Raw genomic sequence first — 17,942 nt, 5'->3', positions numbered from 1 at the left:
AACAGTGAAGTAAAACATTTGCATACCTCCAAGAGGCTAGCTGTTAGCCATCCGCTATTAGTTATTGACATAAGAATTAATTGGACACACCTTCCTACGGCTTTTCCCTGTGATGACAGGGCGCCCACGCTGTGATCAGTTTACTAATGAGGTGAATATACCTTACAGTTGGCACAATGCTAGTGTAGCCGCTAATGTTTGCGGTATAATGAGGTTTTGAACAGCTTAATGTTGTAGATCGCTGCCAGCATTTCCAGCACTTTGAATAGTTGCCTGGTAACAGAACAACGGCGTGATATAGATTGTATATATTGTGACACTGACGAGTAAAGATAAAACCACAATGGATGCAGAGCAGCAAGCTGTTTCACTGGTTCTTGTAGCCTTCAGGCATACTTCCACTCTGGTTCCCATTAAGTATCTCATTTGCATATGCAGCTCTGATTGGGTGCTGACACTTCAGGGCATTCGCTTTCTGTGGGAATTAAGATGAGTGGTGTTGTTTTCTATGAGGTGTCGCCCAGTGAGACGAGGAACATTTGCGCAACGTAAAGCAACAACAACAAAAAAGAAAAAGTCCTCAATACGCGCGTGTTGTTTCACTTGAGGTTTCTTTGCATCCTCGCGCCTCCGATGCATTGCATACCAGGTTTTCACTTAAAGGAGCGGCATTCCCCCGCAGCGTGTTTGCAGCTTCCTTTGTGAATTCACTACTGCACCGCTCGCCTCAATCCACACAACACAAAAGAAGAGTCAAAACTGGAAGTCCAAGTTTTCTGCTGGAGAATGAATGTAGACTTTCTCACCTGTAGGGGAGTGACGCAAGCCTTTCTTTTGAGTGTTTACGGCTTGATAAATTGCTTTTGTTTGCCTCTTTGTCAATATCTCCAGACAAGGCTGTGGCACAATAATGCCTCTACTCTGAAAACACCTGCAAACAATGGGGAGGAACAAAAAAAAAAAACCCCACACATCTCTTATCTCTAATTTAGCCTTGAGTGAACAGGGCTCAACGCACTGAAGAAAGAACAGTTTCTGTGTATGACACGCATGTATCAAGGCCTTTTAACTTTGCTTCACCCCAGCCCTAGCTTTGTATTCGGCACAATGTATTTCTTGTGTTTGTGCTGGAGCGTTTCTGCTCTCGGCGCTCCCAGGTTTCTGGTCCTGTATTCTGCTGCAGAGCTGAAAGCCGCATTTATCGCTTTTCTCTTCTCCAAATAACCTTCATTCTAGTGTTGCTCACATTCACAATGGTATGAATCAACCAAGTGACTCTCCATTAACATCAAAATGTATGCAAGTCTTGAATTAGACCACTTCACCTTGCTTTCAGATTAGAAAAAAAATAAATAAAATGAAGTCCTTTATTGGATTGCTGGCACGTCAAGCAAAGGATGCCTGCCTGCCTGCCTGCCTGCCCTCCATCCTTCCATCCGTCCTTCAATCCGTCCATGTACCGTCTCAGGTGGTCCATCCTTATGAATTTGAATTGTCTTCGTCCGTCTTCATCACCTCATGACAAGTTATTTTGCTGAATGCTATTGCCCTTTCAGAATAATCTAATATCATGGTTTCACGTTCTCTCTCCGCTGAATTGCCTCATTTCTTTTTCTCAGGTTTGTTTTTTTTTCCCTGGCCTTTACTCAATCAGTTTTGGGGACTTTGGGCTGACATGTCAGCTGATTTCCAGTCCCCCCCCCCCCCCCCCCCCCCCCCCCCCATTTTGTTGTTTTCACAGTGACACATCAGCTGAAAAGAACTTGATTAAACCTTTCTCTCCCACCTCTCTCCTTTTTTTTTTCTTCCCCCCCCCCTCCCATAACTCACCCATTTTTTTCTTCCCCCACTGCAAGAGAATGGAGCAAATCAGGGAATCAATTCAATGTAATCATGACAAATGAGTCCCGGTGGTTAGGAGGGACCCCCCCCACCCCCATTTTTGCGCGTGTGCTTGAGACAGGGCTGCTGGGAAATCACAAATGAATCAATCAGCTGTTATCGCATCAGCAAAACACAGTAGGAGAGAGGGATGAAAAGATGGATGGGTGGAAGATGGATAGATGGATAGAAGGATAGGCAGTAGGGAGGAGAAGTTTTGGTGTACTGTGTGTGTAAGCGTGCATACGAACGTCTGCTGTGGAGAGATAGATGGCTGATTGAATGCAGAGCCAAGTGTGTGTGTGTGTGGGGGGGGGGGGGGGGGGGGGGGGGGGGGGTAACCTTGGAGCTGTCAGAACAGATGGGAGATGGGAAGGGCCACAGGCTGCGAGGGATGTGTTGGCTGCTGGAGGTGGATGAATCCTCAGCTACTTTTAGAAAAGGGGAAGTGAGATTTGAGAGGGAAGACGGGGCAGAAAGATTTTTTTTTTTCCTTTCTACTGGGCATGTTTTTGCTGAGATGCAGTGTTTTGATAAAAGTTACAAATGGCACCGTGTCATCAGAGGCTGAAGAAGGAAGCGTTTCCCACAGCAGAGACAAGTTTGTCACTGGAAGCAGAACATGTAGAACTCCTAATTCTTTTTTTTTCTATTGTGATAATGTGCGAGTGTGTTTGATTATCGGCGAGAAAACTACAAAGATTTTCCAAAAAGTTACAACCTATCGGAAAGGCCTTCTCAGTACAGCGACGCATTCAGGTCACACACAAGGAAGAATTTTGTTGACTAGTGACAAGTTGACTACTTATTGCTCATTAATGCTTTACTCCCAGTATTTCAGCTTTACTTGTTTTCAACATTTCCACTTTATTCTGAACAGCAGGGTTTACTTTGTCCTTTTGTGGCCTCAGTTATACCTTTGAATTACTGATGAATACTTTGACTTTTTTAATTTACTGGATTTAGGAGTGTCGATCTGTATGTTAGTCGTAATTAATCAACAATTTGAGTTTATCAAATTAAAAAAAAAAAACATTCATGTGACTTAAACAGCCACAGTCTTTGGAAAAATTGCAACTTACCAGAAAGGGTTTCATTTTTATGTATTGCCAATTGTTATACAAATTAGTGTCCGTGAAAAGCTACTCTTCGCAGAGCGTCCCCACAATGTCCATGTTAGTCTTTCTTTGTTGAGTCCCATTCACTCCATTCAGACTCAAAACGACCACTGACCGTACTGTGATTTAATGCTACACGCTGGATTTATGTTGAAGGTTTAATTTCCAAAGGATGCGGCTCTCTTCTCGCTTCAGGATTTATGTGTGTATTATCATATGAAGTCAGATCTGCAATTCTTGATGTGAGGTCGTGGACACACACACACACACACACACACGCACGCACGCACGCACGCACGCACGCACGCACGCACGCACGCACGCACGCACACACACACACACACTGAGGGTGGAGATGGATGGCAATAATGCTAAAGTGAAGGGGCAACTTGAATAGTTCAGTGAGGAAACGTAATGTATGCAGATATTCCTCTTGTGCCTGAAGGGGGTCATCAAGTTCATCGAGTTCAGTCTTATGCTGCGCTTCATAAAGAGTTTTCACAGATGTCACAGCTTAACATTTTTGCACTTTTATGATATTTGATGGCATTTTGACTTCAGTCGCTGGTTTATCATCAAAATAACAAGGAAAGCAAATTATTGCAGATTAATATCAAACCAAGACGCACCATTTTTTGGCACATTTCGATAACAACCTAACAAAGTGTTGATGCAGCGATTTTGTGTGGGCGTTCAAATGAAAGAGTGTTTTTTGGGGGGGGGGGGGCAAAGTGCGTTAAGTGTAGGCACAACGCTTTGGGGAAAGGAGATGAATGAAATCAAAGACGGTCTCCTCCACAACTTTAAAGTCCATTGGGAGGGCTGAGCAGGGTTAGTCTGTCTGCCTGTGGTGACGCTTTGGATGAATAGGCCTACGCTGCATTTGTGTGTGAGTGTACATGCAGGCTTTGGCTCACTGCCCAGCTCCATCTCCCCAGCTGATTAGGGGTTAATGGCCTATGAGCGTGGGGTGCGCTCACCCTTCTGATTGGCTGGCAGGATTCTGTGTGGGCGGGGTCGCCATCGAGTGACAGATGGTGTAAAACGGAGGGAGGCGGGTGCAAGCGTGTATGTGTGCGTATACATACATGGCACAAGGGCAGCGGCGGGGGGGGGGGGGGGTGTCTCTAATTACAATGGAACGATTTACAATGGTGGTCTCTTCAACCTTCATGGTTTTTGTGGTTTTCTCACACACATTGATAGACGTGTGCAGCAGGATTCCACCCAGTGGCATATCTAAAAATACACCCATATCACATACATCCACTATAATACACTTTGATTGAAATGAAAATAATCCAGATTAAAAGCAAATCTGCAATTCCCATTTTTTAACAAGATAGGTGGGGAAGCCACTGGTCTTCATTGTGTTTCCCGTTTCCCTGAACAGGATCCGAATGAGGATTATATTTGCGGTATGAATGCATGCAGCGCTATATAAATGTCTATGATGGCGTCGTCTGCACAATTGTAGTGGCATTAACCACAAATAAAACCGTTTTTTGGGGATAAAACATGTCGGCGAGAGTCTCAAACTACATCACAAGGGAAAAAAAAGACATATGTACAGTGAACACTTACGCACAAGACGGTGTGATATTCCCCAAAGATTACGCCGAATCGTCGTACTTGGCAACTCTCCCAGTTCACCACACATCACACTCCCGATTCACCTTTGTTGGAAATTCATCTGCTTTCCACTGAACCAGAGCCATTGCTGGGATGCAGTGTGCGTGTGCATGAAAGAGAGGGAGCGATCAGCCACATCTACCGTGACTATCACCGGCTAGTTTGCGCCGTTTCGTCTTTGCACTTGCGGTGGCATTAGGAAACAAAAGCAGACAGGCTCTGAAAAGGTTGTTTTGTTCGCTGTGTGTCTGTGTGTTCTCGCAGACTGTCGGCGTCTTTTTTTATCAAGTGTCATTGCATGCCCATCTGCTGAAGACACACTGTCTCCCTCAGCCTTGACACACGCATAACACAGAAGCACTCTGTAAGTGAGAGTGGTGAAAAAGAGTGGTTGGTTACACACCAAGTAGCGTTTGATAAAAGATAGAAGTGGTTTTGCTGTGATTTCCCTCGAAAATATTTAATTGTTAGTGGGAGAAATGCACAGTGTTGGACGTGTGGCCGACTTGTGCCCATCTTGTTTTTTGTCATCTGGTATGTACACTTTTTTAATACGGTCACCAAAACCTCCTACGGACTAAGTGGGAAAGAAAATCAACTTTTTTTTGCTGTTTTTAGGTAGGCCCAGGATGGCCTTGTATGTCATTGTATAACTGCCTTTTTTTGTCCACTGTGATATCCAAATATAAACAGCTTTGCTATGAATGTTCTGCAACGTTGCTGGTTAATTTGGACCAAAGACTATAAACATCAAGAGGGTACCTGAGTGAAATTGGCCTGGTAGCTTCCTTTACCTTTTCTCAGTGTCCATGGCAAGTTACTCCCAAATGATAGAGATGATAGTGGTATTGATCTCCCAACACCGTTTACATAACCAGCTCCTAACTAAAGATGCCACAGTTTGGTGATCCAAACATCAAGGCTCACATCAAGTGATCCGCGGGGGACGGCCACGTTGTGTGGCGAACGACTGCACTGTTGAATGGAACCCAAAGTTAACCGGATAATGAAACCCAACAATGCTACGGATCTTATGTAGAAAACTGGCAAACGATAGAGGGGAGGGGTGTGCCAGACAGACGGACTGTGCGCGGTGTCTGAGCCGTTTTCGACTTGATTGAAAGTGAAAAGAGCAGCAGTGTCACCATCACATTCATCCCTGTGGCCCGAGCAACAATGGGCTTTAACTTAACAGACACTGGCGGGGAGAGAAGGGGAGGGGATAAGTACAAAGCCAAAAGAGAAAGAGAGATTGCAGCACTCCCAGCTGTGGGAAAGACTTAATATCATCTGCCATCAAATTTCTACCCTCATCCTAAAACGGGAGGCTGGCTTCTTTTTTTTCGAGACAAGTGCAGCAATGAGTGATGACTGACAAGACATTATTTAGACAGCTCAGAGGCAAGATAGCTCTCAAATGTTCCCCCGATGCTTTTAAGAAATGCACTCCCCTGATTTTTGCCTGATCTTTGGCTCTCCGCTGTGATGATTTCAGTACAGGAAGATCAAATTTGGACTCCCTCACGCTAAGCTGTGGTTTGTGCAAATTGGCTTTACAGGTATATCCATTATGGAGACGGGAGGGGAGAAACGAAAAGCCGTTTCTGACATTTACAATATTACTGCGCTGCAAGACACATAGATTGGTCGGGCAGGCGGACCCAGTGGGAGGGAGAGATTTCAACAATTTGGACGACTCTTTATGTCTATCACCAGCAGATGCATTAGCCTCTCCCTCTTCCCCCTTTTTGCAGTCTGTTCTGTCACAGTATCTCGCTCATCCTTCCTGTCATAGTCAGATGCCATGTTTGGCGCAGTGGACAGTTTGTCTTGTCCAGTCCTGTGCTTTCAATTATCAGTCAGATCCTCGGTCAGTTGACGGTATTAGTTTTGTGGTTGATGTGTGGGTATGCCCCTCCATAGATCTGTTGGTTGGCATGCAGTCGGCTGAGATAGTCCGTCACAATTTCACCCAGTAGATCAATTGGTGATTGCGATAGCTGCAGGGTCACTCTGTATGTAGATATGTCGATGTGCGAGGTCACTGAGTTCTTTTTTTCTTTCATTTGCCTGCAGCCGAGTCACCTGAACTTATCGTTGCAGATTCCAAGGGGGAGCTATGTCCTGTTGAGAGAATTAAATACAATCCAGAAATTCCTTGGCTTTGCATAGTTGCTGGAACTTGGAAGTGATAAAAAAAAAAAAAAAAGAAGTCTGTGTTTGTGTGCGTGCACGCGTGTGTGGGTGTGTGTGCGTGTTTTTTTTCATAGTTCAGATGTTGACCGTCGTACAAGGCGATTAGCTTGTATGTTGGTGTGTTGTGGCGCGCTGACAAATCTTGTTTTGGTTCAGTATGTACTTTGGTCAGCTGGTGGGACTATTCGCATGCTCAGCAGCAATCGTGTGTGTGTGTGTGTGTGTGTGTGTGTGTGTGTGTGTGTGTGTGTGTGTGTGTGTGTGTGTGTGTGTGTGTGTGTGTGTGTGTGTGTGTGTGTGTGTGTGTGTGTGTGTGTGTGTGTGTGTGTGTGTGTGTGTGTGTGTGTGTGTGTGTGTGTGTGTGTGTGTGTGTGTGTGTGTGTGTGTGTGTGTGTGTGTGTGTGTGTTCGTTCCTCCTTCTTCACTCTCTAGCTCTTTATCTTTCTTTGTCTCTGTGAAATGTGTGTGTGTGCGTGCTTTTTTCCTGTCCAGGCCTAAAATAGCCATATCATTGCTTTCCAGTGAGCTTGCTCGTCCTCTCTTTATGTGTCTGTCTGCCATCTTCTAGCTGTGAACTCGGCACAGGGGTTGCTATGGTTTGGTGAGATACATTAATCTACTGTGTACACACACACACACACACACACACACACACGCACACAGACACACTCCTCACCTCATAAATAATTGACCTGTCACAGTGAGACGACATGACAGACCAGATACACTCTCCCTTGTCTATTCTCCTCTCTCCTCTCACATTTCTTCTCCTATCTTGTCTCTTTTATCCTCTGTTTCCCCAGTTGCCGTTCTTTACCTCAGCAATTTTGTTTTGCTCCAATTTTACCTTGTGTCTTCTTTCTCTCTTACGTCATTATTTTTACTGGAAAGAATGTAGAGGGACTCTACTCTTAAAGGCATTAGAAAGAAATGCTTCATTTAAATTGTTTTTGTTTGGTTTAAGTAAGTAGTAAGTACATGATTTATTCAGGTCACATTCATACATTAAAGTAAGTTACTTGGCCCAGTTGGGATTTGTTGCTCAAATGTGAAATTTGAAGGCCATATTTCAGAACTGTCAATTCTTGGTTTCTGACTTTACAAACCAATAGCATGTACAAGCATTTTAAATAAACAGAAAAGTGTCCCAGGAAAGAACCTTGCGGTTCTCCATTTTGTATCATCATTCACTGGATGTTGGCTGTCGAAAACACTCTTTTTAGGAACTTCTCTATGTGGAATTTCCAAAATATCTAACATTAAAGATGATTTAAGTTTTTATAGGAAGTTGCCTGTTAAAATTATGGGTGTTTTGTTGTTGTTTTTCTTTAATGTGGGTCTCAGATTGGCTCAGCTTTGCATAGTTATGCCAATAGAGGCTAATGTATTCAGTAGTAACCTTTTCTAAAAGTTTTAACTGAATACCACAAATGTTACAGCTGTTGGTCTGCTGGTGCCAAAGCTTAGGAAGGAATAACAACTCAGTAGTCTGTGCTCAGAATCCATCTAGCCTTCATAGTGTGTCGGAAATTGGCCAAATGGCTGCCACGTTAGGACCAGCTTGAGCAATCTACGCCTGATGTACCACAAAAAGTACCGGACATGTTGCCTACAGCACAACAATAGCCCAAAAGAGGCCAGTGGTAAATGGTCACCCTGGTGTGTGAGGGTTCTGAAGATTAACTATGCAGAGCTAAAGTTTATTTATATAGCCAGCTATCCTTACCTGGAGGCAGTGTGTATGTGTGTGTGGGGGCAGGAAATGATCCCACTCCAGTTACCCTTTTTCTTCACTGCACACACACAGATTCATAGAGACATGACGAGAGAGTCAAAGAGAGTATCAGATGGCACCGGGCCCTGTTGGAGAAGTCTCATTAAGATGTGTGTGTTTTGTGCTGAAGGTTCACTCTGTATGTTTGTAGAAGCTCAGATTACCACAGATGCTCCAGCTCCCTTCTCTTCCTCTTGCGCTTCCTCATTCCTAAGCATCCGACTGGAAAGAAGCTAAATGTTGAAGTTTAAACAATGGGGGAGGGAAAAAAAAATTGTTAAAATCTGAACAAATCCTCTTCACGAAGCCCCCCTCCAGATTGGATTTCATCACGGTCCAAATAAAAGACTGAAAATATGTCTTTCCTCCTTGTGTCTTTCCAGGATTTCACCTCAGTGGCACAGTAACCGAACCTGCCACGTCGTCAGAGCCAGAGGTCACACACAAGGTGGCTATCAGCTTCGACCGCTGCAAGATCACCTCCGTCACCTGTGGCTGCGGGAACCGAGACATCTTCTACTGCGCGCACGTGGTGGCGCTCTCGCTTTATCGCATTCGCAAGCCTGAACAGGTAATAAACAACACAGTTTGCTGGACAACCCCGTTCCTTCCAAAATGAACAAAACAGGCAGATAGTAAAGTCGGCATGAGTTGAGACCGTTTGAGTTGTAAATCAGCACCTGTAAATTTCTGGAAAAAAAATATACAAAAAGACTTTCTTTGTCACCCAAGACCCAGTTTCTGACGTAGAATATACGTAAACCATGATAACAACTAGTAAAAGAAACAATCATAACAGACAAAACAATCTTTACACATCAAGTATAGCTTTTCAGACTGCTAAGATTACATGTGTTGAATGTTGTTGTTGGTGTGTACATGTTTAACATAAATATTTCAACTTATGAATGAATGAATGAATGAATGAATGAATGGTTTATTTAGGTTACAGTTAGAGTTTCAGTGTGAAAGTTGAATTTTTGTGGATTCAGTTCATAGTGCTTTTAAGTTCATACACACGTTTTTAGTTTTTGTTCTGCAGCCGAAATGGGTCTAGGTACAAGCCCACCAGTGATACAAGATCAAAAAAAACTGAACATAACAGAAGTAATACAGAAGAGAGAAAAAAAACAAAAGTAACAGAAATCCCTTTTCATTGGAACAATTAATTATTTTACTTTTCAATGCTTTTTTGAAGAACAACAGAGATTTACACAATTTTAAGTCGTCACTAAGTCCATTCCATAAAATGACTCCCAGAAAGGAAACACATCTATATTTAACATTGGTTCTCACTACCTCTTTCAAATACACACAATCCTCTTCAATTATAATTGTTTTCTCTTAATTTAAAAAATATATATATTTAATAGCTGTGGGAAGGCTTTTATTCTTCACTCGAAATAGTTTTTCTAATGTTTTTAAATATACAATATCTATGAATTTTAAGGTTCAAGATTCTATGAATAGTTCATTAGTGTTTTCTTGATAGAAAGCTTTATTTATTATTCTAATAATTCTTTTCTGGAGTTTAATGATAGGATCTATATAGGTTCTATATGTATTTCCCCAAAACCTCAACGCAACATGTCATATATGTCATAATAAGTGAGAAATATAATACTTATTTCAATGTAAGTGTTACAACTGTTTAAGAACATATGTAGTGTCACTAGGAAATAGCTTGTACAGGCAGAGATAAATAAGCGATATCTTTCTTTCTGCACTCTTAGCCGCTTGACCAACGTCCAATTACCAAATGTAAATAGTTGAGATATCGTGCACTAACTCGTATGTGCATGTCTGTTGCAGGTGAAGCTACGGTTGCCCATCTCAGAGACATTGTTCCAGATGAACAGAGATCAGCTGCAGAAGCTGGTCCAGTATTTGATCACAGCCCACCACACCGAGGTGCTTCCCACCGCCCAGAAGCTGGCCGATGAGATCCTCTCCTCCAACTCCGAGATCAATCAGGTCCATGGTGAGAGCACAGTCTGTTTACCTCACATCCTGATTGACTCGTCTCACGCAGTTTCGGAAACAACTTTGTAGTGTTTCTTATCTCGCCAATCTGTTTACAGCAGATTTTTTAATGCCATGAACGCTCGACAGTCAAATGGAAAGTGTGGCACTTTTCTTTCTTCTTGAAAAGTTCTCAGTCTGTGGAGGTGCTGTCCATCCCGCTGCAGTGATATCTTCACAGCAACAGGCCAGACTTAAAAGCCTCCAGACTTAAAACGGGATGCATGCGAGCCTACAGGCTTGTCATACGTCAGAGCTCCTGATTACTCCACCAAAGCTGCAAGCAGGGCTTCAAATGAGCCCGTTTGATTTCCCAGCACCGACTCTCCAGTCGCACTCTTCTCTCACTGGCGGGGGTAGGTTGAAGAAAGCCCAGAACGAGGAGTTGAATGATGAAATGAATGTGGGAGAAGGCAAGGCGAGAGAAGTGTGGAGAGGAAAAGGACATTGAGAGGAAGAGCCATATGAGAAATGGCACTCGGGGAAATGGGACGGAGGAAGCAGGGAAGGAGCTGCGAGATGAAAGTACTGGGGTGTAAAAGAAGAGGGGAGCCACAACGGCCCTGCTTCAGGGAAACGACAAACTAGACACATCCTTTCACCAGACAAAGCTCTTTATGTTTTTTCTCCATTTCATCCCCCCTCACTAAGTGTTGACATTCTCCAGTTCTCCTGTCCAGGAAGCCCCGCACTGCGCTTCCTGTCCGTGTTTGACAAGGGGGATCATGGGGGTTGAAGTTCAGTCGATCCAGGAGCGCGGTGGTCTTTGAAGGAGGAATGTTGCTGTGCGCTGCAGCGTCGTCCCTGCCCGTTAGAAATACATTTCTGGGCTTTCCTCCGCTTGCTTCCTGCGAGATCAAAGCGGCTTCCCCCTTTGGAGCATATCTACATTTCCCCATGGCATTCAGGAGATGCGCACACACTCGGGAGCCAGCCCGTAGAAAAAATAAAGTTGCTTGCATATTCGCTCCGTGTGTGAGCATTTGTTAGGTGTCCTGTAGGTGCCCTTGAAGTTAAATGTTAAACAAGGGGACTTAAAAAGAACAGTCAGAATCATGCAAGTCTCATGTGAACTGTGTTTCCCACGGCCACCATTTTCTTGTTGGTGGCGTGTGAATAGACACACTTCTCTCTTTATGTAGCAACGTTGATGCAAACTAAACTATATTTAAAGGCAACTCTGGGTGTTTGTGTCCGCAATGCCTGTCACTTCTTATGCGTGCGTGTGTGTATCTGTGTTTTCTCAGGTGCTCCAGACCCGACAGCAGGCGCCAGCATTGACGATGACAACTGCTGGCATCTGGACGAGGATCAAGTCAGGGAGCAAGTCAAACAGTTTCTGTCCCAGGGAGGATACTACGGCTCTGGGAAGCAGCTCAACTCCATGTTTGCAAAGGTTGACGTCACCACGTTGTTACCTCTTCTTTTCTTTGAGATTCATTACATCATTTGCCTTCTTGGAAGATTTCGTGACAATCTATGAGAAAGTGAAATTACCAGCGACACCTTTTCTCAAGAATCCCCATGCACGTCGCAGAATTCTGTCTGAGCATATATTCAATGTCTTGACCTTGAGTTTGACTCCAGGCAATAACAGGTCTCGAGTATGTTTAAATATAGTTTTGCACGTCTTTACAGTCGGTCTCTGTGCTCTTGGTTAGTGCTCTTTCTGAGTGGAACAAACCCACTTAACGTGGTCTGATGAGAAGAAGCTCTCACAAGTTGTTTAAATGCACTCAGCTTCAAGTGGGCTTCACGCAACATTATACATCATGTTTGAACTGTATGTCCACGACATAACGTGTTCCCTCTCTCTCTCTTTTACATTATATTCAGATACGTTCCATCTATATTTGAGCTTCTTTCCTGTGTGATCTGTCAGCTATGAAAGCTCCACATGAAAGCAGGTCAAAACTTGTCTTGGATTACTGACTAAGATTGTACTTTGGTTCAGGTGCGGGAGATGCTGCGGATGCGAGACTCCAACGGTGCGCGAATGCTGACGCTCATTACGGAACAATTTATGGCTGATCCTCGCTTGTCGCTATGGAGACAGCAAGGCACGGGCATGACGGACAAGTGTCGGCAGCTCTGGGACGAGCTGGGTAAGGACAGTCGGAGAAATATTTGAGTTTTCCACATTGTCGAGATCAGGCAGAACGGCCCACGGAAGTGCGCCGACAAATATTTTGTCACCTTGTCTCAAACAGTCCAGTCAGTAAAGTGTTTCTCTTGGAGGAATGTGGGGTGAGGGTGAAGGTGTTTAATCGCCATGGGAGCTGACCTGTTGACCTTATATCTACATGTTCCACATTCGCCTTGGAACTGTAGAAGGTCATTATAAATGTGCTGAACCGGCACAACGCAGAGATGTTTTTTTTTTTATATATATATATATATATATATATTTTTTTTTTTTTTTTTTTTTTCAAAGACTTGACACGTCACTCTGTGCTGCTTCAACAATCGGCTCAATGGGTCAGCATCAGCGTTAAACGGTATAAACTATCAGGTTATCCAGTCAGCGGCCACTGATCCTCCTGCCTGGGCCTCTCGGCTCGTTCCCCACTCAGACTGAATGATAAAGACTGCAGATCAATACAGCTGCTCAGCTTCTCTGCAATCAATCCCAGCATTTAGGAGGTCAATAAGAACACTTCCCGGGTGAGCAAGGGAGATCATGACACAGACCCAGACAGAAATAACAGCCAGACGTTGAGGGGCTGTTTGCTTGATCATTTCTTTGTCGGAGACACAGACGTCTTAACAGCAGAGATCATTGGAGGTTTACGTTTGCAGAAGAGTGAGTATGACATTCGTATAGTGACGCTTCGTAGAGAAGACAGTCAAGAGGCCCGATGGGACGAGCCATCCAAGTTCATGTTTTGACATCTCTCTTTGACAAATCCAAAATACTTGAGACACATGTCACCTGTTGAGTAATACACTATCACAGGAATGGTGTCGGAAATGATGTATAATCTCGCAAAACCTTTAATTCTCTTGAATAATATATTGGTGGCACTTCCTGTTAAGCCTTGGGGTGAGGTGTGAGGGACCGAATATCAAATGTCAGTTGGAGAAAAAAAAATAGCATCTGCTGTGAAAACTATCCCAGTCAGCAGTAAAAGTTACAATGACTCCCTGTCAAAGGGTTCAGCAGAATATTCATGTTTTCGTTCCGTTCTCATGACAAGTCACTTCGTTTTCTGTGCAGTTTTGGAAATTAATAGTTTTGGGGTTTTTTTCAGGCAATAAAAAGTCATACATTCAATATGTCCAGCCTTGGTCACATTTTAAAAGCTGCACCAAGCACTTGTATTTGTTAAGAGTCAGTGTCATAATCATTTATTGGATAATTCATAATCCTTATCAGTTTGTCTTCAGTTTGAGCTTCAAAATGTAAAAAAAACCATCTTGTTGTGTTTTAAGACTCGCCAATGCTCTGAGACAGTAACCAGTGTTAAGTTTGCATGCGGACGTCTGACCTCCGTCCTCTCTCCAGGTGCGCTGTGGGTGTGCGTGGTGTTGAACCCTCACTGTAAGAGTGAGGAGAAGAGCGGCTGGCTGAAGCAGCTGAAGAAGTGGGGAGACATGGACGTCTGCCCGCTGGAGGACGGCAACTACGGCAGCGAGCTTCCAAACATCACCAACGCTCTGCCGCAGAGCAACCTTGCACAGGGTCAGCGCCAAGAACACACACAAATACGTATAGAGTTTAATCAGAACATCAGCCTGACGTTATTCATCTGACATTGTAGAATTGGTGAAAAATACACAGCGATAATCATTTAATCTGTCTCTGGTTAGACTCTCTGTCGAGGCCGAGGAGGACGGTGTTCAGTCGGGCCGTCGAGGCCTGTGACCTCCACTGGCAGGACAGCCATCTCCAGAGGATCATCAGCAGTGACTTCTACATGTCTCCGTCCTACCAGCGAGAGGGAGAGAGCCTGCTGTTCAACCCTCAGGGCCTGCCGCTTTGGCTAGGTACTAATCCATTACTTATTCCAAGGATAAATGTTTGTATATATCTTTGGCACCATTTGCATTAGGACTTTTCAATGCGGTGGCATTAAGTCTACAAAGACCAGGATTTGTTTGGGTTTTTTTTCCCCCCCAGTATATTTGTGTTGGTAACAAACTTAATCTGAGAGAGAGAAAAAAAAAAAAGCAATACAAGAGAAGAAGAATGTCAGTGTTTGTGTCACAGTCTAACACACACACACACACACACACACACACACACACACACACACACACACACACACACACACACACACACACACACACACACACACACACACACACACACACACACACACACACACACACACACAAACGCAGTAAATCTGCTGATATTGAGGCCAGTATCTGCAGTAAGCAGCTTCCAGCTAAGATCTGTCAGATTCTGCAACTTAAGCCAGCTATCAGACACACTCTGGCTTTCTGCTTAGATTGCAGTGCGTATGAGTGTGTTCGAGAGTGTGTGCGTTGGAGTGTGTGCGCCACCACAAATTACAATATGTGTCCCCTTTTGTGTGTTTGTGTCTCATCGTGAAAGTGCAAGTGAACCAACTTGATAATGTGAAATATTACACTTGTGACCAACTACAAAAGGATTTTTATGTGAGTATGTGTACAAAAAAGTCCTGATTCCATCGTCTCTCTCTCTCTCTCTCTCTCTCTCTCTCTCTCTCTCTCTCTCTCTCTCTCTCTCTCTCTTTCTCGGTCCATCACACAGACCATGTACCAACAGCGTGCGCTCGCGTCGATGCCTTGCGTTCCCATGGTTACTCAAGGGAAGCCCTTCGGTTGGCTGTTGCCATCATCAACACGCTCCGTCTCCAACAGCAGCGACAGATGGACATCTATAAACACCAAAAGAAAGGTAGCGCACTCGTACACCTACACACACACATTGTGTTTCTACGGCTTGTGGGTGATTTGCACCCCGACTTACTTTCATTCCTTTCAGACTTGCTGTAAAACTCAGCCCAATTTTAATACTTGTTTAAACCATAAAAGATGTCTTCACTTTAATGTTAAATAATCCCCAAGTGTGCAACACACACACACACACACAGAGAAAAGTGTTGTTTATTTTCTGAAGTGTTGTACACTAACACTGATCTCTGTCTCTTGACTTTGGTTTCCTCAGAGCTTCTCCAGAGAGGTGTTACCTCCACTACTAATCTAGAAGGCTGGGTCGGTCACCCCTTGGACCCCATCGGCTGTTTGTTCGTCACGCTCACAGAAACGTGTCGCGTGGACGACGACACCACCATGGACACTGGAGGTACAAACGCAAAGATGTGGTTCTGTGTCACCGATAGGAAGTTCTCACTTAACTCAACAACTTTTACATGGAAACCTGTATTAAACTCCTTCAGGATGTTGACCTTTATTCTTTGACATCAAAAAAATGTGACTTTTTTTTATTAAGGAAAACAAAATGCATTTATAATATATATTTACAGGCCAGACAAACCTTTCTTCTGGGGAGTTACTCTTTCAACATACAGTCCCATGCAAAATATTTCTGCATCTGCAGACAAATACTGAAAATGAAGCAAGCTGTTTTCAAGGTGAAAGATGTTTGCACCAAATATTGCGTCTTGATGCAGCAGGAGACTGCAAAATACTGTTACAAACAAGTTCCAGCTTATATGTGTCTGGATATATTGGGATATATTTCTTAGACATACATCTCGACTCTCTGCAAGCTCTGCTTCAGTCATATTATGTAATTTCAGAGTTTCTTATTGGTTGTATGAATGCAGACAGACTGGCGTTATTTTTTTTTAATTCTCAGGAACTAAGACATTGTTTTGGTTTTCAGTTGACGATCAGGATTAAAAAAGGCACCTTGAGCTCATGAAACTGTGAAGGTTGTGTTTCATAATGACATTTTAACTATATTTGCGGCCACCTAAACGTGACTTTTAACACGACAGCGCTTCCAACACCATACCAAAATCCATACCCAGCCACGATTCCACTCACAGGCCTCTTACACAACAATGCATTCTTCAAAGAGCTTATTTGGTCAACATAAAGTATCATTCCTGGCACACTTCACCAGCTGAGGCAGAGTGATCTTGAGTAGAGGTGATCAGGCCCACCAGCAGTGACTCATCATATAACAGACGCCATGTTCTTATGCGAAGGACCAGGCGCTATTGTGCTACAGACGGCCATAAACTAGCAGGGCATGAATGGATCGGGCTGGAACACCCTGCTCATTTAGACCACACTCCTGTTGTGTGTGTGTGTGTGACTTTGTGTGTTGTATGCATTGAATCTATCAGCATTTGCATTTCTCACCCTGCCCAGGGATTTCTTTCTTTCTTTTTTTTTCCTTTTTTTTTTTTTTTTTGCACCAATGGTCACTGCGACAGAGCAGAATAGGGGCTGGGTTTTGTCATTGTTACCAGGCTACAGGGAACTATTGTCAGTACAAACAATGCTGACCACTCGCTCACTCGTCAGTGTGTCTGTGTGTTTGAGTGCGTGTGTGTGTGTGTGTGTGTGTGTGTGTGTGTGTGTGTGTGTGTGTGTGTGTGTGTGTGTGTGTGTGTGTGTGTGTGTGTGTGTGTGTGTGTGTGTGTGTGTGTGTGTGTGTGTGTGTGTGTGTGTGTGTGTGTGTGTGTGTGTGTGTGTGTGTGTGTGTGTGTGTGTGTGTGTAATGAAGTTAGAGCGACAGGAAGAATGATTGCCCTGTGTTGTTTTGGAAATCTGAGCAGAGTGGTATGATAATTTGGCGTAGCTTGTGAACGTACCCCGGCCACCGTGCTTTCATTTCCCCTGGAAGACAGCTGGGAACATCTGTTGCAAAGTGGGCGGACCTAAACCGTGTGTCACCCAACCGAAAGACACTCCGCACTGCTCGTCTTTTCAAACCGGCCAATCGGCGGACAGCCCATGGGCAAAAGTTAGCGCTGCAGTTTCCACTTTCGCCCCAGATTTCCGCACATACATGCAAACATCCACTCACTCACTGCACACACATCCCTGGAATAAAGGGGATTTAGGGGGATCTGTTGCTCAGAGGGGATTTAAGCAGAGTGACGGGGTCGGGGGGGGGGGAGCAAGAGAGGGAACAAATGGACACCAATCAACAGCTGAGGCTCTCGTGGCATCTGTTCTGGGTTAGAGCTGTCAAGCATTTGTGTTGAAGAAGCAGCCATCTTAGATTTAAGAATGCAGCTGACTCCGTGTCCCACAGTGATGTGACACAGTTTTAAACAGGCATTTCAGTTTTCAAAGGATATGTTTTTCTTGACATTTGTTTATGCGAGTGCGCAGACATAAAGGGAGCT

The 17,942-nt window shown here is 44.0% G+C and overlaps 1 protein-coding gene across 1 annotated transcript in view; it reads left to right on the top strand.

The window, feature by feature from the left end:
* zswim5 (zinc finger, SWIM-type containing 5) overlaps nucleotides 1–17,942 on the top strand; it is a 57,639-nt gene that overhangs the window by 34,360 nt on the left and 5,337 nt on the right. The window contains exons 2-9 of the mRNA XM_080461904.1: nucleotides 8,985–9,172; nucleotides 10,414–10,582; nucleotides 11,871–12,019; nucleotides 12,578–12,728; nucleotides 14,129–14,305; nucleotides 14,434–14,610; nucleotides 15,365–15,511; nucleotides 15,782–15,919. Coding sequence (XP_080318030.1) covers nucleotides 8,985–9,172; nucleotides 10,414–10,582; nucleotides 11,871–12,019; nucleotides 12,578–12,728; nucleotides 14,129–14,305; nucleotides 14,434–14,610; nucleotides 15,365–15,511; nucleotides 15,782–15,919 — 1,296 coding nt within the window. The remainder of the gene's footprint in view (nucleotides 1–8,984; nucleotides 9,173–10,413; nucleotides 10,583–11,870; nucleotides 12,020–12,577; nucleotides 12,729–14,128; nucleotides 14,306–14,433; nucleotides 14,611–15,364; nucleotides 15,512–15,781; nucleotides 15,920–17,942) is intronic.

Source organism: Lipophrys pholis (assembly GCF_963383615.2).
Source record: "Lipophrys pholis genome assembly, chromosome: 1".
NCBI lineage: Eukaryota > Metazoa > Chordata > Actinopteri > Blenniiformes > Blenniidae > Lipophrys > Lipophrys pholis.
This window is presented reverse-complemented; position numbering and strand designations above follow the sequence as displayed.